Source organism: Camelus ferus, chromosome 35 (assembly GCF_009834535.1).
Source record: "Camelus ferus isolate YT-003-E chromosome 35, BCGSAC_Cfer_1.0, whole genome shotgun sequence".
Lineage (NCBI taxonomy): Eukaryota > Metazoa > Chordata > Mammalia > Artiodactyla > Camelidae > Camelus > Camelus ferus.
The window spans coordinates 15,465,745-15,478,937 of NC_045730.1; the positions used below are offsets into that span (position 1 = coordinate 15,465,745).

The 13,193-nt window shown below is 43.5% G+C and overlaps 1 protein-coding gene across 1 annotated transcript in view; it reads left to right on the top strand.

The window, feature by feature from the left end:
- Nucleotides 1-13,193, top strand: part of CUBN (cubilin) — a 273,653-nt gene that overhangs the window by 117,459 nt on the left and 143,001 nt on the right. Inside the window, exons 30-31 of the mRNA XM_032474139.1 lie at nucleotides 3,550-3,724; nucleotides 5,135-5,304. Of these exons, the coding sequence (XP_032330030.1) occupies nucleotides 3,550-3,724; nucleotides 5,135-5,304 (345 nt within the window). The remainder of the gene's footprint in view (nucleotides 1-3,549; nucleotides 3,725-5,134; nucleotides 5,305-13,193) is intronic.

A 13,193-nucleotide genomic window follows, 5' to 3' on the forward strand; every position in this document is an offset into this window, starting at 1 on the left:
ACACTCCATGTAAGTCAGTGCCAAAAGAAAGAGGTGGGTGGTGAGCAAGGTTTTGAAATGAGTGGCTTGTACTTTACAGAAAACTTTACCACTTAAACTCTTTATCTAATTACAAAACAAGCTCTCTCCTTGAAGAAACATGGGGTTCTCAAATCACGCCCTCCCTGAGTGGACGCAGGGTCACTCGGAGTTGCATGTAGCAGCTCTAGTCTCTGCCAAGGAGGACGATGTATGCTGCGTTAAGTCAAGTCAGAGGCAGAGCTGGGAATCCTGGGGTCAGAACCCCATACCCTTGTCTTCACAGCAGTCCTCCTGCCCAGTCATGACTCCATCTCAGGGGAGGACCGGTTCCTTAGGAGGAGAGAATGAGATGGCTCCCGAAATCCACACTCAGCTCGTGAAGGCGACATCACACTCCCACGCGCAGCGTTCACGTGCTCTCTCCCGTTGGCAAGATTTCTCAGTCGCACTTACAAAGCGCTGGCAGCAGACTTCTCCACAATAATGTGACATGGTCCTCACCCTCCATTTTCATATTCCAAAGCGCCTGCGACTGCTGCCCACTTGGCAAGATGTAAAAAGCTTCATTGTGCTTTGGTTTTGTCACACCCATTACGTGAGAAAGCAAAGAGCAGGGCTGTTCCCTGTGAGCAGCCTCAGGGACAGGAGGACAGAGGGACAGAACCAGGTCTCTGGGCAGCAGCCTTCCAACAGGGCCCTGCAGGGAGAGAGAGGACTTGTGCGAAGAGGCTGCTGTCTGCGCGGGGCTTGTTTTCATTAGGAAAAAGCGGTCTCCCGTGTTCCTTCAGAACCAGGGTTTGAGGATTATGAGGCTCTTAAATATTTGGGGAAAGGGTTTTTTTGAGGCTGAAGTGAGTCACCCCTTAACTTCTCCCCCCAAACCTGTTTGACATCTCTGCAAACATTCCAGAAAGTGCTGTAGTCAATTTGGGATAATGAGGATAGAATGAGTTTTTTCTGTCTCTCACATCATAGGTGCTGATAACATGTTAGCAACAGGTTTCAAAAGATTTTACCCCTGGTGGTGTGTGGCCTAGAACCTTTGCTGGCTCGCTCCACCCGTGCGCCCTCCTCCTGCCCACCGTCCTGACCTGCTCTGCTGCGTGGCCGAGCAGGACCTCACTGTCACTAGGTATGGGGCTCCCTGGGCTTCACTAAATTTAACCAACAGCCAATATATTTTTCCCTCAAAAATCAGTGTCCCGAGAGTGGCCCATTGCATTAAGCAACAGCCGTTGGGTTACTCATAACCCTGGAATGCTGACTTGATTAGAACAATAAATGGAGCTAACAGAGCAGAAAGAAATGCTCAAAACAGATTAAAACCATAGGCTTTGAAATGGTCTATATCCTGAGCGTTTGCTAAAAACACATTTTTTAATCTCCGATCATCAAACCAATCCTTCCCCTCCCAAAGTTGAGTCATACACTGTTGTCCAGTGAACCACACCCTGAAATTCTTTCCATCTTTTTCCTTTTCTGAAGAGTCACGTGTGACCTCTTGGTTTTATCTGTGGAAGCCAAAAGTACCATGCTATTGTTTCAGCCAGAGAAACACTGGTTGATTTTCCTTCGATCTCTGGGAACGAAGCCTGAGCCAGCTTAGAGCAGAGAAGGAAATCCACTCCTCGGCGGAATAAACCAAGACAGATGCCTGGTGTGGGCTGTTACTGCCCACTGCTCTCTGCTCCGCTGTCTTTTGCGAGCCCCATTCAGGAAGTGGGGAAGCAAAGATTTCAAAAGCAACAGTGTTTATCCTGCTGGGGGCTTCTAGTTCTGGCCAACTCATACATGTTACATTTGTGATCTCAAGGGGACCCTGAGCGGGGAAAACAAAGACTCTTTTGCTGATGTGCAAGTTTTCTTTGTTAGAACTAAATCCTCGTGCTCAGTGTTCTCTCCAAATCTGAGCTGCTTATTGGGCTGATGGTGAGGAGCGCGTGCTGACCGTTCAGGCTCTGAGCGCTGCGCCCGGGGCCGGGCAGCAGGGGAATCTGGACACTGGGCGAGACCACTCGAAACCAGCAGCAGTCTGCTTTCTCCCACGTGCGTGTGTGTCCGTGTAAAGGGCCACACAGGGCTCTTTCTCCGGCCCTGCCTTTGCTGGGACGTAGGGGGCCACGCAAACATAGCTTCTCCTGATGAAAATAAGCATGAAGCGGTTGGCTTGCTTCATTCCCTTGCAATGACAGCCCTTGTGCCTGGGCCTCCCCTCCGTGGAACAGCAGTTTCATTCATTTTGGCCTTTCTTGCATGGCTGGGGGCAGTGAATAAGACAAAGGCTTCATTATGGATTCAAATCACACACTCTTCACCAGAAAAAGGCTGCTTGTTCTCTCTCTCCCCAGAGGACACTTGGGTGGTTCCCCTGTGGTCCACAGCTGCCCTCAGGGTGGGCAGGGGCCGGAGATGTGTGTGCAGAGGTGGGCGCACACATCTCACTGAGCTGTGCTTTCCTGGTTCCGGTTCCAACCTGAGTGTGGACGTAAGTGCACGTACCAGTCGGGGAGGGTGAAGGGCCCAGATACCAGCATGCCTGGACTTTCTTCTACAAACTCTAGTTTGGCAAGATTGAAGATGGGGGGATGGGGGTCCATATCTTCTGTTTAATTCTTATCTTCACCTTCCCCCCTTGGTTATCCAAGGGGCCAATGAGAACCTGTGTTTAGCATCCCGGAGGCCCCCCCGGGGCTGGGCTAGGCCTGCCCACAAGACGCTGGACATGAGAACCAGAGGACAGTTGCCAGGAGGAATGTGTCACTGGGATGTAGGATCTGGTCAGACGAATAGCTGCAAGTTGGAGGGGACTTAGGAGATCTGAGAGTGGGTGAGATAGATCTGGCCAGGCAGAGTTCACGGCAATTCCTGAGTGGAATTTGGATGGTCTTGGTCCTGTTCCTGTGGGGGCGCAGCTGAGAGCAGGTGCAGGGGGGATCTGCCAGACCCCCTCCTTAGGGTGCCACAGAGCACGCTGATAGAGGTTACATTCTCCCCAATGGAGGGCAAGCATCCTGGTAAATGCCTAACCTTATAAACTATTCAGCTTGCAAGGTAGAAAATCCTCAAAATGTAATAGGGCGACTGATAGCCTTCAGTGAACTTGACTTTCACAAACCAAATGGCCCCGTGCTAGGACTTTGCCTGTGTGCCCAGATGAGCTAGAAAATCAGACTCAATACTGTGTTATCTGCAATGCCTCTGCCAAAGAAAGCAGGAAATCCAATGAAGGCATGAGAAAGAGGAAGAGGGGAGATAAGGAAGATTCTGGAATAAGCCCTTCAGTTCAGCTCTACGGTTCTGGCTGATGGGACAAGCAGGCATTTCGTGGGTGGTTGAACTTGTGTGTTCCTAAGGCAGAGGGAGTGCCTTTGAAAATTCTGCTTAGGGTTATAGTTCATCCCCACCCAGGGAGGCTGAGACTTCAGTCCCTAAGGATAACAGACTCCAGAGGCTGGTGATAACAGGGTGTCAGAGGAAGGGCTGTAATTGCTTAAATATCTAAGTTCCTTTTTCTACATCTCATCGTAGATTTACGGAGGCCCTGACTTCCACTCCCCCAGGATAGCCCAGCTGTGTGTGCAGAGATCATCTGAGAACCCCATGCAGGTCTCCAGCACCGGCAGCGAGCTGGCAATCCGATTTAAGACCGACAGCTCCGTAAATGGGAGAGGCTTCAACGTCTCATGGAGAGCAGTTCCTGGAGGTGGGTGCACCCGGGAGGTATCTCAAAACACTCCAGCCGAACCCTTGTTAAATTTCATAAAATGTTTGGAGAGCGGTATGAAGGCCACATCCTGCCAACTCTGTGACCTCCCTAATGGCGCATACTGCTTTGGCACACACTCTTCCCCCCCAAACAGGATAGTTTAACTTCCAAAGACTCACCTTGTACACAAAAACCAGCCCGCGCAAGCACGCACGCCCATGCTGAAAGCAGGAGCAGGGTGATTGGTTAGACTCATTCTTCAGGGCACCTCTGTCTGCCAACCTCAAATCTGGGCATCAGCAAAGTGGTAACGACTTCATGCCATTCTATACACATTTGGATGCTTGGCAAATACTGTAAATGTTAAATCTGTGAGGAATTATTATCCTTTGTCATAAAGTGACTTTCTGCCCACCATCTTAGGCTGTCAAAATAAATTACTTGTTGCAGATTTTGAAAATAATATATTCACACACAAAATCTTTTAGCAATGTCCATCTCTACAACTACTCATGATCACTACGTTTATTGAATGCTAACCGTGTGTCAGGCACTTTTCGAACTCTTCTACAAGGACTATCTAATTTAATCCTCACAACCGCCCTACGAGGGAAGTTTATTTCATATCCTTATTTTCCTAATGAGGAAATTGGGGCCTAGAGAAGTTAGTGACCTGTCCAAAGTCACACAGCTAGAAAATGCCAAAGCAGAGATGTGACTCTAGGCTGCCTATGGCCTTGCTTCTACAGCTCAAAGGTAATATTGTAAGCATATTAGATCTTTCCTAAAGTTAATGACATGAATTTAATTAAATTACATATAGTGTTTAATCCAAAATGGTTTTTGATTACCAGAAAACAATACTGAATTTTCCTATTGTTGGTTTATATTATCATAAATCTAAGAAATGATGGATCATAGAGCTAGACATCTAGTGATATTTTATTACATCATAGGAATACAAAAACAGAATGACTCTACCGAGTGCAGAGTATTCCATTTTAAAAGGTAGATATTAAATTATTTATAAAAGCATTCAGTACTTAATTATCAACATTCTTAGAAGGAGATAAGTTATTCTTACAGTATGTTACAGTTTTAGAGAACAATGAAGAGAAGTTTCATGGCTCTGTGAAAACAAGATTTCATTTGCATTATCTTTCAGTATTATAAAAATAACTTTGGGCTTTCATATTTAAAGTATTTGAAGTCTTTTCTTAGGCATCCTTCTTTGTTTTGTTGGAATGCATGAATTAATGGTGGACATTCAGTCCTCCAGAATGTTTGGCACAGACTACATAAAAATGGTGATCAAAGTAGCGTACTGTTTTATGCCATCAGATAATGGTGTAAAATTTTGTGCACCAGAGATTCCTCTCATTACTGAATTGGGTCTCCCATTTACAGGTTGTGGTGGCGTTTTCCAGGCTCCCAGTGGAGAGATTCATTCTCCAAATTACCCCAGTCCTTACAGGAGCAACACTGAATGTACCTGGGTCATTCAGGTGGAAAAACATCACCGTGTCCTGTTGAACTTCACTGACTTTGACCTTGAACCTCAGGACTCTTGTGTTATGGTAAGTTACACAAATCTCATGCATTGTCTCCAGTCAAAGTTGGGTCAAAACATTGCCATGAGAGCATGTGTAGTGACTGTATTAGTTATGAATGTTTTTGACATCAAATCATAGGAAACTCAACTATCAGCAACTTAGAAGATAAGGACTTTTTTTTTTTTTAACCTAAATACAAACCAGGATGTAGATAATCTCAGTGTTAGTTTAGCAGTTCAGTCTCTGCTGTACCATTCTTAGTGAACCGGCTCTTCCTTTTGGGTTTGTTACCTCATGGTCATAAAATGGCTGCAGCACTTCTGAACATCCTAGGTTCGTATGTGAAGAAGTGGAGAAGGGATAGCGTTAGTTGTTTCTATTTTGTATTTTTTTAATCAAGAAAGCAGAATTTTTACAAAAGCCCCCTTATTGGCTAGAATTGGCCACAAGAGAGATTAGGAAATTATAGTGGATTATAATAATGGATTTACCATAACCACTTTAAATCAATTATTATTAAGTCTCTAGGGGTCCTCACAGGGTTCTACTTTTCTTGCAATCAGTATATCTTGCTCTGGTACTTGAATGAATCAGTGTCTAATAAGACAGAATAGATGAAGAGTGAGGAGTGGAGGAGAAAGGGATATGGCTATTGGTTCGATGACAAAAATTTCTATTGCTCTCAACAACTTAATGCATTCTCCCCTGAAACTAATGCTTTATGCTTAATGTGAGAGTGAATGAGGCTGTATTTTGAAATTGTCTTTTTGTTTTTAATTTAATTTTTTTACTCACTTGATTTTTTTTTAAACAAAACTTTTTCCATCTTTCATTTGTATTTAGAGACATTTCATTAAAATATAAACCAGGTTCTCTTGGCTAATGGATCTTTCTATTTTAGTTTCCTGACACTTTCTTACACAAATCCCAACTGGCTAGCTTTCACATTTAACACAAGAAAATTCAAAAGTTGTTTCATAATTTTCAAAGTAGTCCAGTCTAAAGGTATGATTTCAAGTATTATTTTTCAAGATTAAATCATTATAATTTATTAATCATTGATTTATGACCTTATTAACCTTTTAAAATGAGTCATCAGAGTCTAAATTGGCAAAGCATTATACAAACTTAAGGTGTAGGACATCTACTTTCCATATTTGTAACTCCTGATTAAGACGATTTTAAAATTTTGGATGATATTTTAAGACATCTCCCTAAATGCAACAAAGAACTTGCAAAATTAAATTTCTGATTTAAAGAGACGTGAGCCTAGTATTTGGGACTGCTTTTGCCCCTGGGGCATTTGCTGATGCAGAAGGAGTTAGCAGCACTTCTGAGAGCCTTTCAGGGCAAAGAAGAGCAAAGTTTGAGTCCAGGACCTGAATAGAATGGAAGTCCTGGTAAACTATCCTGACTCCTAGGTAAAATGAAAGTAAAACAGCCTTCATAGAGACTGCATCCCAGGTTCAAGTCATCTCAGTGCCCTCCCCCTCCAAATCTCAAGCCATAGAACAGTGAGGGGAACCCTGTACTGCTGAAGCATCTAGGCTTTGGACAGCTAGCAGAAGCAATTTAAACTCTTCTTCAAAGAGAGATAAAATCACTCAAGGCCACATTTCTACCAATAATTTTCATATGCAATGTCAAGCACACTATCAAAGATATTCATATATATGAGGAGACAATGCAACATAAATGAGATACAACATGAATAACAGACCATGAAAATAACACACTAATATGCCACCTGCTAAAATTACCAGGCACAGGTTAGCAGACAGCTATAGTTACTAAGCTTATGGAGATAAAAGTCAAACCTAAAACTTTCAGCAAGGACTACAAATCATAAAAAGTGACATTGTAAATATTAAAAAAAAAAAAACAAACACCCTGAATTTATAAAACTGGATAAATACACAAGCTGAAATTAAGATCTCAGCAGAAGGGTTTTGTTTTTGTTTTTGGCATATTAGACAAATTAGACAGAGGTGAAGAGAGAATGAGTGAACTGGAAGATGTCAGAAGAATCTATCTGGAAAAAAAAAAAACCTCATGTAAAATCAAAAGGATGAAAAACACAGAAGAGAGGTTAAGACACATAGAGGTCACATATAAAAGTTGTAACAAACTTACTGGAGTCCCAAGAGGAAAAAAGATAAATGGACCAGAAGCAATATTTAAGGAGCTAGTGACTAAGACTTTTCCAAAACTGATGAAAGACATCAATCTATAAAAACAAGAATCCCAAGGAACCCAAACAGCTAAGCAGGATAAAGAGAAAGATATACTTATCTAAGATAGGTAAAGGTAAATAAAGAAATGTTACAGTCAGCCAGGGAAGTAGGTGAGTAAGGGAACAAACTATCTTTTAGGAAGTGGCAAGCTGAACACTGACTTTTCAACAGTGATCATTGGAAGGAAAAAAGACAGTAAGTACCTCAAATTTGAAGCAAGGCAATAACTATCAATCAGGAACTCTGCACTCTCCTGAAAATAGCCTTTAAACATGAAGTTGAAATAAAACATTGAAGCAGTAGAGGCACCTTCAAGAAAGGTCGAATGGGACAGAAACAACTTGTCTATCTAATAGTTTTGCCTGTGGTTGGCATCTGTCCATCACTTGCTCCTTCCCCCAGCCTGTACGGTTCCAGGTAAAGTTTCTTCTCTTTGGTAAATTCCATAATCCATCAAATTCAACATACAAAGGTGTGTGAACAAAACAAAGCCTAGGTCAAAGGCACACCCAGTATGGCTGCATTATTTCCTGCCAGTGGTCATGAGTAGGATTTTCCACCTACGTGAGATATAAATACACAGACCAGGTTTTCTAGTCACCACTGCCATATCTCAACACGCAGCTGGGCTTAACTTCACAAGCTGTAGTGAGAGGCATCAGACAGGAGGAAGTGAAACCTCCAATATGATCTGATCATAGGCATGGAGATAAAAAATTAACCCCCATACAGGTCTGGCAGATATGGTAAAAGACAAAAGATTATATAGTCCAGGCAGGTTGTCAGGATCAAGGAATCTTATATGAAGTAGTTGGGGGCCTCCACACCAGTGGGGAGATGGAATATCAGAAGCAGAAGTTGCTAAGAACTTGAGCAACACATTGATGTAAAAACTGAGCTATACCAGCAATGTGGGACACCACAGTGCCGTGGTTGAGAGGTGTCACTCTGTGGTGGAGTGGTCCTAAATTTTGCCATTTTCTAGCTGTGTCACCTGGGAGAAAACTAATCTTTCAGCTTTAGTTTCCTTAGCTATGAAATGGGGGTGGTCAGAGTGTCTGTGTCACATTTGTTATGGGACATTTGAGATCATGCAGGTGATCTGTTCACATGGAAAGTCCTCCATTCATGCTGGTTGTAGTCATAATGATGCTGACAGTGAGCCCACCGGCGGAGGCAGGTTCCAGGGGCAGTGAAAGAGGGAGGTAGCGTGGACCACTTGCAGGAGCAACGGGCTTAGGGGCCAGGGTCAAGGCTTCCCACCTGTGATCCTGGACCTCCAGGTCTTCAGTTTAAAAAGACCCTAATTATGAACCTTTCTCCTAGCATACCCTGGAGCATTTCGTGTACATAGGACTCAATAAACTGTAACAATAATCATGAGGAAACAGGAATGATTCTTTTGGGCCTGGAAGCTGGGGAAGGTTTCACCCTGAAGATGACATTTAAGTGGTAGAATTTCACTAGTAGGAATGTGGTAGTGAGGCCAGGAGAGGAGGCTTTGGGGAAAGGATAGGGTAAATTGTGCCCAGAGGTATGAACGTACACAGACATTTGGGAAGAGGAAAGGAGATTGTTGTCCCTGGAATGTATGTGTGTGTGTTGGGGAGCGTGTGTGTTAGGGAGCTTGTGGGGACCAAGGGTCTATGGAAAAATTCCAGATTGGACAAACTCTTTTATGCTCTGTGGAAGTTTTCTGTAATATACTCAAACCTATATTTGACAATAATAGCAGGCAGCCATGTGAGGATAGGGTTGGCAGAAGAAGAAAAAGATGGTCTTAAGGCTGTTTGGGAAGCTATAGAAAGACCTTGGGCAGTGGCCTTGGGAGTGGAGAGAAAGGACATACCAGAAAACCCTTATGTTGGTGTAGCCACTTGGAGGCTAATTACATGGTGGAGTGTGGGGTGGGTGATACAGATGAAGAGTTAAGACTCTTTGCTTGAAGAATGGGTGACTAATAATGCAAGTGAGTAAAAGGATAGACTACGGAGTTTGATTTGGAAACTTGAGTTGAAAGGTCTACACAATGTTCCTTATAGAGTTTGACAGATAGGGTCAGTGCATGGGGTCTGAGCTGGACAGATCCATTTGAGGGTAATGTCTGTAGTCTGTATATTTGGCTGGTCATTCAAAGCACAGAAGTAGATGTGATCACATAGTGGAGTATTTTGTAAAGAGAAAACGGTCAAGTAAACTCTTAGGAAACCCCACCCTTTGGGGGAAGATGGAGAAACAAAGGGAAAGGAGACTTAGAATGTGTACTCGAGGAGCTGGTGGAGAAGCAGAAGAGAGTGGTAGCAAGAAGCCAAGAGGGAAGTCAATTTTAAGAGTGGATGAGCGAAGGTATCAAATCCAGCAGAGGACCACTAGGATGAGGTTGGAACAAAGCCACCGGGGTCAGTCTTTGATGACCTTGTAAGGAGTAGGATTGGTGTGAGTGGTAGTGGGAACCCCCTCATCACAATGGGTTTAGGAGATGCAGGGACTTCTTAGCTTTCCCCCAGAATTAAAGAAGTGAATAGTATCCTGGGATAAAGGGTTATAGCCTATGGTAAGGCAAGGTCAGTGGAAAGTTGTTAATATTTTTTTAGTGGTGAAGAAGCCTTAATACTGGGAGGGCAGGGTGCTGGTGACAAAAAAAAAAAAAAAAAAAAAACCAACCAGCTGAGTGTAAGACATAAGTGGAGTAACTGATGAAGTATGTGATTGGGGCAGAGACCTGAGGATGGGCCAGACTGGTCCTATAAATTTCATAGTTTCAGAGTGAGAAATTGGAGCACATGGCCAACCATAAGCTTTCTTTTCTGATTTGCAAATTTATATGGAAAAATGCAGAAGTCATATACGAGCTCAGTCATTTTTGTTTGTACAATTTGTAAATCACCTTTACAGAAGGATAAAGAAATGTGAAAAAAAAGACTGTTCAGATAAGCTGGGGCAGGGATCTGCTGTGTGTGGTTGCCAAGTGGACCCAATTATGGGGATGGGAGGTCTGCAGAGGTTTGGAACAGGGCAGGCAGTGTACTGGGGAGGCTGGAATTTGGCTCCAACTTATAGTTAGCTGTCCAGGGGTTCATGAAGGAAGGCATTGAGGCACCAGCCATCTATCTTTATAGCTAGATGGACACTGGATGTGAAATGTATTCTAAAGTCCAGTATCTTACATAATATCTCTGTGGCTTAAGTTCATACAGACCAGTCATTCATTTTGGAGACATTCACATTAATTTCTTGGTCCTGTTACTTAGACGGAGTCATTAGCAAAGAGAAAAATATTCCATTGCCAATGATGCTGCCAGATAATGTTTGTGTTCATGGGATTTTAAATAGAGCTCAAGTGTATTATTCAATACCAAGGTGAATTATGCTTGGATGGGACCAGCCACCAGGTTTTTAAAACTCCTGTAACTGGATTGTCAGAAATGTAAATATTCATTTCAACAGTCATTATGTTTATCGTCATAAATGCATGGATAACATAGAATGTTAGATTCATAGAGGAGAGATTAGAGATAATTCACTGTCATCTGCTTTTTGAAAAATAAGAAAATCATGGTGCAGACAGATCAGGTTCAAGACCGGGCAGAAATTGATAAGCAGGAGCAGCACTAAAATGCAGGGAAACCTAAAGCAAGAACACGTGTTTTGGTAAAATAAATAAATAAATAAATGAACCCACACTTCATTTATCAATATTGGGAAAAGCGTAAGGATTTCAAATATAAGGTGCAAAGTGTGTCTGCTCTGACGTCAGGGGGTCTGGGTCCTGCATCCAGTCAATCTTTGGTGTCCGCTCTGTACCTCACGCTCCTAAGTGCTCGTTTCCAGGCACAGCACCACCACTCACTCTCTCCACGGCCTGAGGGCCTTAGTTTGCTCCTGTAGAAGTCTTAGTTAGCCTGGGGAACCCACACAGAAAGAGGAGATCTGGGTGAGAGGGTCCAGCTCGGTGGTGTGTGTGTGGGTAGGAAGAGGGGGGGAGCTGGAGAAACACGCTAAGGGTCAGGTGATGTCAGCAGTGGGTTCCTTCTGGAGGCCACAGTTTGACTCCCCAGCGCTAAGCTTTGCTAATCCCCCAGGGCACAAGTCTATCGGGAGTGGGGAAGGCATCATATCCACTCTCCACTTGCTGTACAGAATCTGGTCTTGTGGTCGGTCTCCTCCCCAGTGGCCCCAAGTGGAGGCAGTGTAAGCCCAAGGGAAACCCAAGCCATCGTCACTTGGCTTTGTGGAACTAAAGGCCAAATTTTGAGCCAGTAGAAGAAACAAATGCAAATTTTACAACAAAGCAGTCATAGCCAGCCTCTGTCCCATTTCATGAAGCCCACAGGAACCGTCTTTGTATCCCACGGCGTCAGTCTGTATGAGGCATAAATTAGAAATAGATGCGTGGCTGAATGCAGGAACATGTGAATTTTTGTGGCCTCTGCTCCTACAGTGATCGATGCTTCAGTGGAAAATTGCAGGCGACACTTTTGGGAACATGTTGAGCGCAGCTGGCACAATTACTGACATACGATCCCACTGTTTTGAGCCCCATGAGAACTTAGATAACATCGCAGAAGTGTGTTTTCTAGAATTTCATGCTGCTATAATGAAAAAAAGAAAGAACTTGGATTTTCTTTCTTTTTTTTTTTTTAATTGAAGTATAGTCAGTTTACAATGTTGTGTCAATTTCTGGTGTACCTGGATTTTTTTTTACTTCTGTTGACGGGATGGCATCGCAGGGAGGAAACTAATCAGAAAGCTCAGCTTGCACTCAGGTTTCAACTACTTTGGTAATGTGTTTACACTCCCTGCCCACTCCCTTTTGAGTGGCTGCCATGATTGACCTTCGGCTCTCCTGAATGGCACATTGTGAGCATTTCTTGCTAAGGCGGCAGTGGGACCCACCGGCTAGGCAGGACTCCCGTATGGTCAGCATGAAGATGACTCCACTATGTTTCCTTTCACGAAGGCTGAGTATTACCGTGACCTGCGACTGACAGCTTAATTGCTTAATGAGAGGTACTCTTCTGAGCCTTAAATCCATGCAGCGCTGCAAGCTCTTAATGATCTCTGAGAAACGTGGGTTACAGCTCAGTGTGAGAGTGGGAAGAGAGAAGTCAGACAAGGAGCACGACGGGTCCCGGGAGACTCCAAACTCTGATTTCAGCATCCTCTTTGCTCAGCACAATGGAATGTCCGCCTTGTGAGAATCAGTAAGAAGCAGTTAAAAGCAAACAGACCACAGTCCAGACCCAGCCTCTCACATGGAGAAAATATACATGCGGACTCCAGACCCTAGTGCAAAAAAAAAAAAAAAAAAAAAAAAAAGGAGCGCATGATGAGTAATGGTTTTCTTTCAGAAGCTTTTTGTGCTGATCTAGGAGAAAGAAAGCAAAGCATTGGATTTGAACTGAAGAAAACCAGATTCCCCCCACCCCACCCCACCCCAAAGCTGCAGGGTCTGTTGCTGTTCATGTTGTTTGACAGTAAGGCACAGGGTGGGACAGGGCAAGTGTGGAACACAGGATCCATCTCTTGTTTTATTTTTTTAAAGATTCTACCCATGATGTGTTTTCTTTTAAAACATTGATCATTTCCAAAACCAGGCACAAAGACACAGGAATAACAGAACTCAGTGCTTCAAAGAGACAATTCTTAAACAGTTCTTTTTAAAATATTTATTGTTTT